This window comes from Necator americanus, chromosome II (assembly GCF_031761385.1).
Source record: "Necator americanus strain Aroian chromosome II, whole genome shotgun sequence".
Taxonomy (NCBI): domain Eukaryota; kingdom Metazoa; phylum Nematoda; class Chromadorea; order Rhabditida; family Ancylostomatidae; genus Necator; species Necator americanus.
In genome coordinates, this window is record NC_087372.1 from 36,723,316 (window position 1) to 36,740,301 (window position 16,986).

The 16,986-nt window shown below is 40.9% G+C and overlaps 1 protein-coding gene across 3 annotated transcripts; it reads right to left on the minus strand.

Annotated features, from left to right (window-relative positions):
* Positions 1–822: 822 nt before the first annotated feature.
* On the minus strand, positions 823–13,581 carry RB195_020604 (uncharacterized protein; the record flags this gene model as incomplete). 3 transcript variants are annotated; one of them, XM_064188973.1, is made up of 6 exons in its annotated part: positions 823–867; positions 975–1,074; positions 1,133–1,275; positions 2,321–2,392; positions 3,038–3,117; positions 13,515–13,581. In XM_064188973.1, 6 exons carry the CDS (start codon positions 13,579–13,581, stop codon positions 823–825), a joined length of 507 nt encoding a protein of 168 aa, XP_064044852.1. The 3 variants fall into 3 exon arrangements, with proteins under 3 accessions (XP_064044852.1, XP_064044853.1, XP_064044854.1); XM_064188971.1 differs by lacking the exon at positions 13,515–13,581 and adding an exon at positions 4,959–5,055; XM_064188972.1 differs by lacking the exons at positions 823–867; positions 975–1,074; positions 1,133–1,275; positions 2,321–2,392; positions 3,038–3,117 and adding an exon at positions 12,276–12,478.
* Between the last annotated feature and the right edge of the window lie 3,405 nt (positions 13,582–16,986).

The window sequence follows — 16,986 nt, forward strand, 5'->3', positions numbered from 1 at the left end:
CCTACTTATCCCTGCTTATTATCATTCTATTCATTTCTTGTTGCTGGTTTTTCTAATGTTTATTTGTATTCATTCCTTACCTCTTACTCTGGGCACGCCTTTGAGCGTAATAAATAAATAAATAAATCTACATCATCTAACTTGCTTTTTTCTTAGTTTAAGAACCACCATTATCTTAGCTCATTTATTTAATGTGTTCGAATAATATCGCAATGCATTTGTTTTCTTAGTTGAATTGCTCAGAGTTATTTGAAGCAAACGATGAATATGGCGATCGAAGATAACGAACAATTCGCGAATTTCTGTCAAAACTCGTGTCTGCCATCAACTTTCCCTTATCATTTCTCAGAAATTCTGTCTACAGATATACAGAACATAAACAGAGTTATTTCTGTCGAACACAAGAATTTATTTCAAAACAATAAACATGGATAATTGCGCTAAACAATACCGCTGAAAAGAATAGCAAGAAGCAAGAAGGAAACGAGTGCCAAAGCAATGAAATGACCAAGAGGGTTTGTTCGCAAGATTCTAGTGTTCTTAAGTGCAGCGAATGTAAACAATGTCCATGTCAACAACGCTGTCAAACGCGCCTTTCAATTAATCGTTTTCTTCAAGCCGAAGAATTTCTCTGTTCGAACATTAGAACTGTTTCAGCAGATTTAATGTTTATTAACGAAAAACCGCACATAAAGTCTTTTTGGAGGATCCCTTTAATAATCACGACGTACAATTACAAAAAAAAGTACAAGTTGACATCAATTAGACGCACGTAAGTAAAAACATATATATAGAACAACAGAAATCTAGTAAGCGAGGTGTTTATGCGGCTTTCCAGGCTGATAGTGCAGCTCTGGGCGCCTTGCTCTGAAAATTCAGGATTTCTAACGGAATATCCTTTTATGCTGAACTATTTCATTCAGCTACAAACAATGCAGCTAAGGGAAACATAACGAAGAACATAAGAAACCCACCTGAACATCATTCCTTCCATTTTTAGTCACTTCTGTACCATCAGCTTTAATTATAACCAAAGCGGGAATACCACTGACAGAGTATTTAGTGGCAAGCTCTCTGAAATAATAAAGATCTTATGAAAACTGGCTGGAACAAACTGAAAAATGACACTTACTGGATTTGAGGTGAACCGAACGGTATACAGTACCAGTCTCCGTGGCACTCCTCCATATATTCCTTCAAGTCGGACTCACTTCTATCGAAAGAGACGAAAACGATCTCGAACTCTTCGCCATCTTCCAACTCACCATAGAAGTCCTACAAATAAAAGCCAAAATACAACTTTTTTAAACTTAGGATGTCATAACTTTATTCCACTACTAGTTTTTACCAATTACAGTAATTACTTCTATCGCTACTAATGTTCCCACTTATGCATCGTATCACAAAGTTATCTATGTTGGAGTCGCTCCAAAAATTGATAGGTAGTGCACGAGTATCAGTATGTCTATGCTCAATTCTTCTCAAGAACTTACAAAAAGGACTGTGCGATCCTGTCTTACCGACCGCTATGCAGCTATTAAATCGGTAACAGAATGAGGACAATTCGCAACGATTCTGCAATATTTCCGCAGTGGAAAATTTGCTGCTTATTTGAGTCATATTAGTTTGATCATAGGTACTAAACGAGGACGGAGTTGACTGCGTTCTATTTCTTTACAGGTGGCATTGCTGAGAAGACGCGATCAAACAGGGGTGCTTCACTCGCCTTTTTTGGAATAACTAAGAAGAATTGCATTTCATCACACTCAATTCTCCCTAGTAATCCCCTTCCAAAAAAGAAGGAATCTTAATGATGAAATTCCATCCCTTCATGCACTTTGGAAGTGTGTTCGAACAGTTGAAGCGTCCTCAGCAAAGGAAGCCTTAGAGGGACGTACCCTTAGCTTCCTTATTCTGAATGTCGGAGAAATTTGGTTAAAGACACCGCAAAACTTTATGAAACTGTCAAATTAGAATGTAATGTCGATGGTTCGAAACCGCCCAAGACCAAACCAAGCCTTTCATCCCTCCAGGGTCGATAAATTGGTACCAGACTTGTCTGGGAGGATAAAACACTGACTTGACACATCGGCTGGCCCCCGCAAGTCATTGTATAGGCCAACACGCGTTCCAAAACCTCAACGATTACGAATTCCAGTAAAATGCGTTGGCGCATATCAAGTGGATTGATACGCCAGTGACTCTATCCTTTACTTTTATATGATCAATACTTCATATATTTCTGCAGCTTTATGTCTCAAGGTTAACTAACAGAACTTTTGGATAAAATTCAAGAAAGAATCAAAATGAATACACTTACCTTCAAGACAGGAGTGAATTGTCGACAAGGTGGACACCAGTGGGCAGAGAAATAAAGTCCTACAACTTTGTCCTGAAAATTATTGTCATTTTTCAATACTGGAGCAGAAGCAACTGAAAATGTTGCCAAACGGGACAATTAAGCTGAACTAGCTTGACCACTTAATCATGATTACTCCCAAATAAAATTAACATAATCATCAATCACGTACCGATAAGCGAGGTGAACAAAATTCTTCTTGAAAACCTAATGGCAAAACTTTTAAAAGTCTGTAGGAGAACAATTTTGTTTTTCTTCTACTTTTTCCGAGTATTCAAAAATTAAGTCAAACTTTTATATAACTAAAAGCAAGATAGTGACCTCACTTAGGTATTTGAATTATCTCTACAACCACGGGATACTCGAAATAATATGTTCTTCCGCTATTCTGACTGATGTGTTGACAATAATTGTGAACTCAACATCTGTCGCTGTGTAATAAAACAGTTTCAGAGATCAGAAACTATTCCTGGGAGTAATTTGTTACAGGATTCACAATAGAACAATGAAATATCGTGGCTAGAATCAAACAAACATTGTTTTGAAAAAGCACCGCATATATCTAACCTTCAATTTTAGAGAATTTATCCCCCTTCATATGAACTAGAACTACTAGACATAGAATATATCCAGATATAAAATAACTAAAAAAAAAAGCAAAACAAAACAAAACCCAACCTTCAGTACATCCTCTGCGTTAGCACTGGTGCCGTCCTTCTTCTGGATCTTCACTCCCTTCAGTAGATCAGCCATTGGAACTGAAAAAGATGCGCTTCAAATGTTTGACACGCGAGAAATGAAATATTTAAACGGGCGAAGTGGGTGAAATGCAAGAATGGTTAGTGAAATATATGTGAATCATAGTTCTTAGCCAGAATGAAACCCGAACATAGCATCACAGTGTCCAGAAACGCACCCCCCTATGACTAATCGCTTGGTAAACAACATCGCAATAACGAAAGCATTGATCGGCAGCACACACTCATCGCGGACACTTCTAACAAAACCATGTAATGGAACAATGATTTTGAACGACGAAAAGAACACCAGAACATAATAGACTGGTGAGTAATCCACAGTAGAGGGTTATTTCCTACAATCGATGCTGAATAGCTTGAGAACATGATAAGGAACGTCACGAAACGAAAACGAACAGCACAGCGAATTCAAGTATTTTCCAGAGATTCATTTCAAAACAGAAAAGATCCATAAGAATTACAACATGAAGAAGCTTAGCGCTGTAGCTGTTCTGCGACTTTAAGATAATAAATTAGAAGTTAGAGGAGAAGTGAGTGATTTTTTCTAACTTTTATCTTATTATTAAGAAAAGAGAAGATAACTAAGTAAGTAAGCAATAAATTATAAAGGTATTCTTCTCAAATACACCTACTATTATACCAACTGTGATAGACCCCAGGAATGATGACAAATGTCGCGAAAATGCTGATAAAGATCACCGTGCTATGTAGGGTCAGCGCAAACTACAGTAACACCGAGCAACAATTGATTAATAACCCTAACTATCTTCGTTCTAAAAACAGAACCACCCCCATGAAAATGTCAACGTGAATACAATGATTTGAAACGGTGCAATGAAACTAGTTCGTGCGGTCCCGTTAGGAAATGACGTACATCCCGCGCAACGAGACAAAATTTGGGCCCATTTTGCGCAATATTGGTGCGCGTGACTTTACGTTACTTTGCACAACAACAAAACGTCGAGAATCCAAAATCACTCACCAATTACTGGTAGGAGACCAATTAGACCAAATGGGAATAGATATGGGCACGACTAGATCTTTTCTCTCTATCTCTAGATTCTCTAGATTCTAGATCTCTCATCTCTTTTCCCATATAAACAAAGTCATCATCATATGTATTTATTTTGAGAAAAAGAGGCAGATGTTTGCTCTACAGGGTCCCGCAAGGTGACGTGTGGCAGGGTAAACAACGCTTTCATTGACATGAAATCATTGTTGCTAGCAAAAAGAAAGGAAAAAGATTCCATCAGTTGATTTTCCATTTTTCACAAAACTTCCAAGGCTATGATGCTTTGCCTTCGTCGTTGGTAATAACGACCAATAAAGATGATGGCGATTATATTTTTAACTGCTATTGATTGCGACTCGCCTCCTGACGTCACGAAGAACTCAAAGCTAATTGTTTACCAGATTCACTCCAGTAGCTGCTTCACGCAAGCTTCGGGCGAAAACAACTTAATCGCTACCTTTCCCTGGAATCTTTTAAGCTTTGTTTTAGTTCTATGTCATTTGAGATTTGATGTTCTCAGCACTAGCACTCATAGAGGGGAAACGAACATGTGAAGCAAAAAAAAAAGACCTAGCGATTTCTATAGCTTTGTTATAGGTAGTACCTCAATGTATCTTAATGATTCATAAATACTGGTAGTCTGAGAAACTTCACGATAACAGTACCGTCTTAAGAAGGAAAAAAACATGACGACTTTCCTGAAATGAACCCAAGAAAACCGCAGCATAAGAAATCAACGAAAATTATTCCGACGCAAGCAACAGCTATGGTCACTTGTACACTAGTGATACTGCTTGTATACCAGGTCCAGGTTACAGTGCGCACTGACCTGTACACCGTAGCCTGAGCCTGGTGTAATTGCGTAAGTGACGTCCATGTGACGCGGTGAAGCTAGCGGCTGTGATCGAGGTGGGACCCTTACCCATCCCTGCAATAATTCTCTTCTAGCGAATGAGAAGCCCATCTCGACCACAACAACTAGCCTCACCTTGCCATTTCGACCGGAGCGAGTTACGCAATTGCACCAGGCTTTACATGGCTTGATCCTACTAGGTTACTCATGGAATTCACCGACTCCACTCTGTCCACATGAATCAGGGAAGTTTCTTCGACGTCGTAAAGGGATGATAAGATAACCGTGGTCAGCAGTTGCGTTGTACTCTGTTTACACTGTGGACGGATTACTAACAGACAACTTTACTGTTGCCACGTGCGTTTTCCCACAATGGTAGTGGTATTTCTTGGACAAGGTTCCAGGAATAACACCTTGATCACCTTGAGTCCCGTTGTTTGTCGATTTGCTCGAGCAGTCGCCAGTGATACCTCCTTTTGTCTCGATCGCGTGCAAGAGTCGCCCCCGACTCTTTCTTCTTTCATGTAGGACACAAAGAACATCAAATTATTCTTTGAAGGATTTTCTGAAGTCTGTCCATAGTGTCGGCGGTCTTTCCTGAAGTGGGCTTAATATCGCGTGGGACCCACTCCCTCACTGCTCCAGTCCAATGGTTATCATTGAAACGCACAGTGTCATTATTGGCACATGTTCGTGTAATTTCGTGATTACGCGAATTTCGTTAATTGTTGCGTGCAAAGATTTGCCGCCTTCTCATTTATTAGCCAGAATTTGGCATCTTGGGAACATTCAAAACAGTCGCACTAGGTTTTGACGAGGTTGCTCCGACCTTTCTTTTTCCGCCTAGATTGTAGTCGTCTTTTTTTTAATCAACAACTAGCATTTCGGCGTTATCGCCTTAGTCAAAGCTCGGCGAATCACTAGAAAGTATTCAAACTGAACTGGAAATGGAATGATAGCAGACCATTTCGTACCACAACTACGAATCCGAAAAGGTTCTTATAGGGGATCAAATCTAACAAAGCATCCCCTTAAGAAAAAAAAAAAACTCTTACGAGGTCTTAACATGGACTTGTCGAGAAATCCAAAAGTGATACAACAATCGATTGATGATAAGTAACTGATTAACTAAGTTCTTATAGTGCTATCTCTTGTGTCCTTGCGTTCATGTCGTTTAAATTCGCGCTTTATCCTAATTTAGACATATATAAGTAGCCCAGTATATAATAAAAGAGAAGAGGCTCTGGGCTTTTACCCTAGCTGGTTGGACTGTTCAAGTGTAAAGCTATAATCTGAACCGGTATTCTGACGAGCAAAAGAAAATCTCGCTTGGCAGCCAATAAACCGACCCATCACTACAGAGCTGACTCGTTTATGATCGCGTGGTATCCATTATTTCTCATTTTCAAACCCTATCCAAAACGCACTTAATGTTCTACATGCTATGACGTCGGGATAACACCGCAAGATCGTCAGGAACAACCTGACAGTTTTCCTCTGGCTCTGTCCTACATCAAGATTCCTTACACAGTCTTTAGTGCTGTTTTGAGCAACGAAGCTGAAAAATTGAACAGTTTAGGCATTCGCTAATCAGGGCCATAATTTGCCTAATCCTCAGCATGTACAGATTCAGAGGTTTGGGACTGCAGGCTGTGGCTATTATGAACTGCACGTATAGCGACACCGTTCGAAATTTGCCTAATCCTCAATATGTACGGATTCAGAGGTTTGGCACTGCGTTCGTGAATAGTTAGTGAAGTAACGTCGAAAAACCCTATGACATATTCCCGTTATACCCAATAATGTGGAACTGTGCTGAGATGGATAGGGTTACATTGAGTAGTTGGGTTACGATCATGTTACGTAACAAGAGCCCGTATCCAATGTATCTGTACTTGGGAGGATGAATATAGTCGATTCAAAACGACATGAAGCACGGTGCAGTTGCGTAAGCGGTTGCGCTCGAAGCGGTGCGGAGGAGATAATGGTTGGAATCGGGGTGGGACCATCACGAACCGCAGCAATGAACGGTGGTAGCGGGGATCTTCACTCGTTTAACATTCGAAATTAGTCAAGTTCCGGACAGGATCAGAATATTTTTTTCAAAAAAACCCTATCACAACTGAATTCGGAAAATATACGGTCAGAAGCTGTTGAAAAATAAATAAGAAAATAAAGTGCTCTCATCAGTCACTGGGAATATTTCTGCGAAAATAATGGCAGTAAAAATCAAATAGAAATACTTCTCAATGAGCACTAAGGCTTTTTTCTTTTCAAGAAGGTGAACAATGTTTTCGCCGAGCACGTGTGGAAGTATGTGAAACATCATGCTGTAAGCAACCTATATCAGACAGAAACTCATAGGAACTACCTGGAGAGGTGGCCGACGAAAAGAACTCGGGCCGAAATGGCTGAATGCGAGCAGAATTCGTAAGTTGCCAGGTAACGCCATGACATGGAAGGCGTGTGATGCATATGAGAAACGACTACGACCATAACAACAATAGAGACCGGTTATATTGAAGAATTTGCAGATGACTTCAGTCTTCTACAAATCTTTTTCCTCTCTCTTCGAAAAAATACATCCAGGATTTTCCGGACAACAATGTGGTTGTTCATGTTCGGGTCCCAAAAAAATCTTCTCTGCTTAAAGGCAACGTATCAAGAAACTGACGTATTACGTAAACCACAAGGAAAACTTAGAGCTTGAGATGTAGATTACGGAAACAAGCCCGCCTCCCACCCTCGCCCCCTCAATCCTCTTAGTCGTCCTAAAAAACGGCGTGGGAACCGCTTTAGTTCCTACGAGGTACGTTAGAACGCGCACCCCTGTACACATCCCCCCAGCCGTCTCTTCATTGGTTTTACTTGATACCAGTTGTTCTCTTAGGCTGGTGAGAAGATTTCATTAATCTTCGACGGCTCACTCGTAGACGCGGCACGTGCAGAAGGATGGCGCTTTGCTACTGAGTTCGTAGGAAGGAACGCCGTCTTCCACGCCGTTCTTTTCGACGATTAGGGTAGGATGACCGGAACGTTTCTTTTCGTTTTTGTATCGTTTCCGAAACCCACCACTCAAACTCTGCCTTGTTCCTTAGGTATCCGTACTACGTCAATTTCATGATAGGCTGCATGTAAAGCACAAGACGCAGCTCAAGTTTAAAATGATTCAGTTGTTCGAACTTTTCAAAGTTATGATTTGCTCCTATTGATGGTTGTTTGCCAAAGTCGTAATGTTTATGGGCACCGAAACTACTGTTTACAATGGCCACCGCGACGAGCGATCGATTGGAAAAGGGCAGAGAGATGGGAAAGTTCGTGTCAGACAGAGGAAGAATGTGAACGCCTCTGAAGGGTCGCCACCAAACGGAATACAGATAAGTGTCCATGATTACACTTCCGCTCAATGCGGAAGATTCTTGAATTCGACTGTGGAGTCGTACAAGAGGGGGGGAATTCATGGTAGCGTGGAATGAGGCTTCCAGAGATACTCGAACTTCGTCACAGGACACAGGACCGGAGCATGAGATTTACGAGGGGTTCTCGAGCATAACGTGATCATGTTTCGCGAGAGTGATTTGTGTCGCCGGTTCTGGGCAGAACCGCTGTGGGTGCTGGACAGTGGAAGCCCCATTCTCATTGCCCTAAATTCATTCCGATGTCGATCTATGGTCAATATCAGGTAGGAATACGTCGAAGGCATCTATCAAACATATATCTAAACACATAATTAAAATAAGGTTCAAGGACAGCATAGAAAGGCACCTCCTCTGCATTCATATTCACATTTGCCAAAACCAATAACAATGCGATGAAAAATATTGAATGTGTATTATGTTTGCATAAGCACCACTAAACATGTTTACTCGATCGATCCGCGACGCGTTCGTAGCAACTTGAGCTTTTCCTTTTTTCTAAGGTAATAATTCCTTTGCCTGAGGCTAAAGAAAATGTCGTTACGTATAAGTAGACCACATGTTTTACTGTACTAACAGAAGTGTTGGTAGAAACGCTACAGAATTAGAGATCACATGTAGTTCCCAGCAACGCGGCCGAAGTAGGAGATTTGAAAAGTGATTTAGGTACTCTTAACAAAATTACAGAAAATTCCCTGGAGAGATTCTCAAACCATGACAGAGCAGACGGGGAATTGGTGTGGTCACGGAATAATGGCCAGCGTTTGCATGGCAACAGAGTCACAATATAAAAGGTCAGAAAATAGAAAGATAGAGGCTAAAATGAAAACGTGGATCGTTTCACCTCAACCTAGACGATCCACTTTAGATAGGCCCCAATTGAGGCGTAAGGGAAGGGAGTCCAATGCTAAGAAATAAATATAAAAATCAGAATCAAATAAATATAAACATATAAAACAAAAAAAAATGAGCAAATAAAAACTAAAGAGAATGAATCCCAAATCCAAGCAACACGGAGATAGTGATAAAAGCGTCCGCATTTGAATTTGAATAGGAATTTCATTAAATTTGTAATTTAATATTTCTAAGTGCATCAACACAACATTGCTAATCGAACAAACAGGTGCAGACGAGAGAAAATAGGGGTAGGGAGCAATGCCTTGCTGACTCCGTATCCAATACTACACTTATCCAATACTTACACTTACCTTTGGGAGTATAAATCCAATGGAAACAAAAAAAAAATCGGTGACTTCATTTTTCGATCGTGCTATCCAATATTACTTAGTTCGGTGCAACGGCAATTTGCTGCGGGACCTACCCGTTTGTTGCAGAAATATTTGCGGTGCTAAAACGAGTGGAGACGTATTTCCGCGGACAAATCTTTAATTCAAATTACTAAGAGAAAAAAGTAAATGCAAAGTGGAAATAAGGGCGCCACTAAGTGTCCCCTTCAAGCAACACTTTTCTCCGTTTATCCAACTGGAAAAATTTCATTGGATACGAGATCTGAAGTGGCAGAATCACATCAGAATTGGCGAGTAGGTTTGGCGATGGAGCAGAGCGGACACCCGATCCACACAACAAAACAAGAACAATTCTGCCCCACCGCTAATCTAACTATCCCGGAACCTCTGTGCTGGATATCAAACTCAGTTACCCAGATGCTTAGATCGAGATCTTAGCCTAATCTTAGAACATTAAAATATAAATAAGTACGAAATATAAATATCAATAATAAAGTAAATTTACAAATATCCTAAAATGTACTCACGAGAAAACCAATTTTTCTACATAAACATACGATCACGTACACTGTCTCGTACAAAATGGTGAATATTCAATCGATACTACGCTTCACACGTAAATAAAGACACACCACAAACAATAAATCCGAAACCAATGACAATAACTTCATATTACGTCTCTTTAGAACGAAAAGTACATACGAAATCATTGTTATTCAAGTACCACACAAAGAATCGACGTCCAGTGTAGTTTCGTTTGTCAAATATGCAGCTAATAAATCTCTCAATGGTTGTTATCTGGCGAATGTAGGTACTCTTACATGGTTTCGCCGCAAGCTGTAAACATTGTTTACGCCAATGCGCTTATCGAGTGCCATATATTTCCAACATTCACGACAATAATTTGTTAATGGCGACATGGACGCTGCGACGTCCTCACCCTGATTTTACAACAAAAAAAGGAAAAGGGACGTTCTTGAGCGTTGTTGTGCATGAACATGAAAGAGCACGGAGTCAAAACACACAGGTTATCTGGGTAGGACCAGCAAAGCAAAAAAAAACGACATGTCCAATAAGTTCTTGGAAAAATTCCTGCTTGACTAGAGCATAACTATGGTCCGAAAGTTACAGCGTAGCATTTATTGATCTAGGTTTCTACTCCATTCACAACGGAAATCAAAAAACAGTACAAACCAGATTTTGTTTTACAGCTTAGTTCTACACTATACATCATACAAAGATGTCCTTAACAAAACATATTCACGGAAAACGTACGCTCATACGCTAACAGCCCATCCATTAAAACATTACTATTCCGAGCAACTTCGATATAGTCGAGTTGGAGATTAACGATGTCTTACGAATTTGAACAGTCGGCGGTGTCGGGTGTAGGTTACGATTCTGAGTGTGATCCCGCTCAATCCCCTCATTCCACCTGAAAAACGGCGTGAAGAACGGCCTTACAGATCGTTCTTTCCTACGAGGCACGGTAGCACGTACCACACTCGTGCCGGCTCCAGTCTCCTCAGCAGCTATTCACTGCTTTTACTTGAATAGGCTGCTGAGTGAAACTCACCGATTTCAGCACGCTCGCTCGCAGATGCGGTGCGTGCAACAACAGGGGCATGTTGGTGGGTGTCTCGTAGGAAAATACGTACAAGAAACCGTTTCCCACGCCGTTTGTCACTACGAGGATTGCGCGTGATCATACTAGTGATCCATACCCGAGAGCTTATCTTTTCCTCCAGAGATCCCAACACGTACGTTAGTTACGTGGTATCCCGCCTTTAAAGGCATCAGTCCACGAATCTGAGGTGGTACGGATTTCAGGTAGAGTATTCGTATACGGGACGTAGTATGGGACGTATACTTATGTATACGGCTTCGCGTGTTCTGGCGCACTATTTTCTACAAGGAGTTCGACTGGAGCGCCTGCCTTGCGCACGCGCCTAGGAAGAAATGGACGGAATCACCCTTCTCTCCATAATCTACGGTCCCGTATACGAATACTCCACCTGGGATCCGTACCACCTCAGATTCGTGGGGTGATTCTTTAATACAGCATAAGTGAGGGGTTACCGATGTAGTGACAGCTAGGTTCTGATCAAAAGTGGCTATCCCTAACGTTTTGCCAAGCCGGTGACTCTCCCCCACCTCATGCCAAGATTATTTCGGCTCGATTATTTCGTCATGATCATTTCAGTCCGATTGTGGTTTCTTTGTTTCCGTCAGTCACGTGTAACCGTCTGACGCGTTCTCCACGCTCGGAAAAGTTTGGCTATTTGTCAAGACCGGTTCTAATATTTGTTCTCCGCAAAATGAGAAAATTGTGGTTATCTATGGCCGTGTTGAGTGTGTTATCAACAGATAGAACGTTCTTTTCGAGAACGAGGACGATGGGTCGGGTAGGTATATCACTTTACAACCAAACACATTACATCATTTGCTATTTGGAACGCAAATCGAGGCTTCCTTCAGCGCGACGAAATAGTTGTGGAGATGATAGCATGATTCATTATTGAAGGACATTCTCCCTCTTTTCAATGACACGAACGTGCTGCATTCGTGAATGAGTGTTCGCGTAACGTCCGCACTGCTTGCACTGGTAGAACGCAGCAACATCTAAAAGGTCAGATAGTCGGGTCAAGACGACTTGAAGCTCGGTGCAGCTGCGCAAGCGGCTGCGCTCGAAGCGGAGCGGTGCAGCTCGCTGTTTGGATCGAGGAAGGACCATCGCGAACAGCAGCAGCTACAAGTGGCCCCAGCAAAAGTCCCGGATCGCTTGTAGCTGCCACGCTCCATCGCACCGCTTCCAGTGCAACCGCTTGCACAACTGCAACGAATTTCATGTCGTTTTGACCTGACTACATAGCTCCTACCTTCTGGAAACTGTCTTTTGGTGGATCCTGCGCAGCGTTCGTACGGTTATCCTAACTCATGTGCACAGAGGTCCTGCAGTGACTTCTGGCACTCATAATTTCTAAACGAGTGTATAGATTTATGTATAGAAGCAAGCTGTATGATGTACACAATGTACATGAAATCCCCAATCTTCTACGTCATACGTATCCTTCCAAACGTGTTTTCGCCTTGCGTGATCCGCGTGACCTCGATCTCCTCTAGTAGTCCAGAAAAAAGTCGTGTGTATCCCGTTCTTCCAACGATGCAACATGTTACGAGTAATACAACGAAGGCAATCTGCAACGCGGCAGGGGTTGTACGAGTAGGCAGCTTCTCCTCCTTTTCCGACTTCTATTAGTTAGATCTCGGTTAACCGGGTACTCGGGTAAGTATACATATAAAGATAAATATATAGATATTCAACAAGAGTGAAAGTGGATACACTTGTTCGAAGAGTGGCTAGGTCCCGCAACGAACTGTCATTGCACTGAATTAGGCATCACTCCACGAATCTGGGGTGTTACGGATTTCTGGTGGAGTATTCGTTTACGGGATTGTAGATTATTGAGAGAAGGGTGATTCCGTTCATTTCTTCCTAATTGCCGTAGAAAACGGCCCGGAAGACACGGCTTCGAGCGTTCCGGCGCACTATTTTCTATTTTTTAGGAGTTCGATTGGACCGCGCCAGCCTTGTGCGCGCGCCGCATCTTCCGGGCCGTTTTTTTTACGGGGACTAGAAAGAAATGGATGGAATCACATCCCTCTCCATAATCTACTATCCCGTATACGAATACTCCACCTGAAATCCGTACCACCTCAGATTCGTGGGGTGATGCCTTTAACATGGATGAAATGAAACGAATAACACTGAATGGTATGGGGAAAAAAGTGACGATGATTTCATTTCCATTATAATTATCCTCTTATGAACAAATCTATTTGAGATGGGCCCGATACACCACACATACCTTTGCTAGTTTGTGGAGGGAGTGAAACATCCACGTCAATCAGCTCCGACGATTTACAACATCCCATTAGTAAGCACCGATTGTTATGACAGTGACTTGTTTGTTATGATACGCTCTTTATCGCTCTCGTAACAACAAAAGCGGTACTATCAGGAATTGGGAATGCCTAACAGGGATTTAGGGGAGGTTTCACTTGCGAACACATTTTAAACCGCTCCATAAACTACTAATATAAATAAGTCAACAAATAAATGTATATATACATTAAAAATCACTAGAACTAGTAAATTTCGAATGCTACTTATATGAAAATTATTGGGAAAGTCGAGCAAACCCCTAGGTTTGGTTTCAACTGGGTTTTTTTTTCGTTTTTTTAAGCGCATTTTTTCATGTTAATGAATGAATGAACAAAATAATATCAGCATAGATTAATTACATCAGCAATAATTCTGAATATTCATATATAGCAGATATAATAATGCTCCACGCAAAAAGCGGAGCTCCGAAATGTGCATTTCGGTCTCAAACAGACTCAAATGAAAAAAAGAAACATTCGCAACCATTTGAATTTAAAACGTTTACGAGAATACTATGGAACTGAATTCTCTTTCTTTCAATTCAAATTTATTATATTCTGGTCATTTTTAGTTTAGGAGGTTTACCACTTCAAATTATTTTATCTCTGCTTAGGGAACTGGTAATATTGTGCGAGGCAAAAAGTCTCAATTTTCTTTAAACCGTGGTACGTACTGAAATTCCTATGGAGGCCTTCAACCACATTACTCTTTTGAATAAAAAGTGCAAAAGTTTAGGAAAAGCTTCGCTGCAAGCCGATTCTCATACCTACCATCGACTAGTGAAAAGTGATCTAGGATCCCGGTAATAGTTCTCGTAGAACAACAAAGATCGCTAAATTGTTTCGCCTAGACTGCCTAAAGTGGCCGATACGAAGAAAATGGTAGCAGAAAAGGTTCTGCCTTTAAGAAACGAGAGGTTCGCGCTGACCACAACTGTCGCAACAATAACCAACATTGATTTCAAGAATACAGAGCGGTTCTCATATGAAATTAATTTCCTATTTGTGATGAGCACGGTCGAAAAGCTCCAGGAATCAGGAAAAACTTAGGCGGGATACAATAAGTGGAAAAAGGGGTACAACAAGTTCTAACTTAAAAAATAAACAAATAATAATAAATAAGACAACATCTATTAATGGATCTTGCAGCAACATAAGTATCATTCATCAGTAATGAACAATTTATCCTATGATAACAAAAAAAAAGATACAAATAACAAATTTCCTTAATATGATTTATTTTTGATGCAGGAAAATATAGACCGACTCTAAATGCTACCGAAAAAAACCGCATCGGCAGCGGAATTTTGCAGGTGTAAATGAGTGACTCAATTTCTGAGAATAGCGGTTTAATTGCCACCAAAAGAAATTGCACTTTGTTTTTGTTTGCATTTGTAACGATATTTAAAGATGCTAATGAAGACCATTTTTAAAATAGCCACTCATTAACGAGTTCGTATGGTTTGCAGGGCGGACGTTTTAGAAATAGGATTGACTGTAGATTTATCCGGATTTCTAGCAAAAACAGCAAATAGGATTTGAGACACACGAAGGATCCACGGGAGGCTACGGACTAGATTTTAGAGCTCTTCTTGGATCCTAACGATCGGCTATAGGGACACTAATTACTAAGACAGAACCAATAGCATCTCAATTCACTGCTAACGGTTCACCCATCCTTTAATCCTCAATCATTAGCAATTTCAATCTTTTTCGAACGTTTGCAGGCACATAGAAACTAGTTCTACTTAATCACAAACACCTAATGTGCATGTTCTAATGGAAAAATGGGAAGAGGGATAACTCTTGAAGAGGAGAAAATGATAACGACAACCTCAGAAAGCGCTTCCTTAAAGACATAGGGATGCTAGTCAGGGAGTCTGTGATTATCGATGGATGGCGGAGTCATCCATCGATAATCACAGACATGACCTATCAGACCACGTTAAAGACATAGCAACGTTGTTGTGCTCGGACTGGAATAACTAAAAATAACGGACGCAGCTTTGTCCAACTACATTTGAATGGCAAAATGCGAACCTTATTTACATACGTCGATAATAGTTACGCTCATTGCTATGGAAAAGCCATTGACCGGCTATTCAAATATGTATTTTCAGATAATTGTCAGTTATAGGCAAATTTTCAAGTTTTCAATTAGCTAACTAAGGTAGTTCAACATTTCAAGTTCACTTCCTGCTTATTTTTTGTTTATTTTTATATCTATTTTTTTTTGTTTTGCTTTTAGAACAACCTGCACTTCTTAAGCAGAGCCTATGTTGTCATTCCGAGAACAAAGACAACCGTAAAGGTGAAGTTTGCTAGACTTACGGAGACGTAAAGAAGAAGAACGAATATCAATAGAATATCACAATGTCATTTGCAATTATCCATTTAACTCCATGGATTTGCAAATGATCCACCCCTGATTACATTAGATTAGACGAAAATGCTGCAGACAGATTGTGATATTCTCGTAACAAATTCATTCAAACTAACGAAAACAAAGTCGTGGGCGAAAGAGAACTGTCAATATGTTAAAGAGATCTAGATGCAGATATTCACACATACAATCCCAATAAGTTTCTTCTGGAACTTTAACTATGTTACGGAATTGAGTAGGCTGCATCCCCAGGAAGCTTTTTCTTCATTTCAAAACCACGTGGCGAACGCTACACTAGTTATTCACGTCCACTTTCATTACGAAACATAGCGAAAATCCCCCAAAACGAAGCTTTTGGCTAGAAAATCCCTGGCGCCTTCGGTTACAAGGCGAACAGGCGGCTTCAACTACACCTTCGACACATTTGTCTGTTATCCAGTTCTCACCCCTAACATATAGTAGGGTCGAAACGACATGAAGCACGTACGCAACTGCGTACTCGGCTTCTCTCAAGGCGCTTCGGTGGAGCGTAGTTGCTAGGAGCGTGGTGAAACCCTTGCTGACACCACCCATCGCTGCAGTTTTCGACGGTCCCAACTCAATTCCAACTGCTGCCTCCGCCGCGCCGTTTCGAGCGCGTACGCAAATGCACAGCAACTAAACTCGTGATTAATGTCGTTTTGACCCGACTATACAACCTAGTCATGTATAGGCTTTATTTCGAATCTTTATCGACGAGTCGGCTTCAACAATTACTCATTGTTCATGTCCCTTTGTTCATAATAACGTCCCCTATAATAAAAACTCGCCATGAGACACTCCGCCACAGTGCTACGGCAACCGAAGTGCAATGCACCGTAATGTCACGTACAACAAATCACGAATTCTCCAAAAATAGCGCGGAGTAGATTCACGTAAGCCAGCACCTTATATTACGGAATAACCAACAAAAAAAGAATGCTCACTCCAAACATCAATATTTACTTCAAACTCTTTACTTTTGAAGGCAGAAT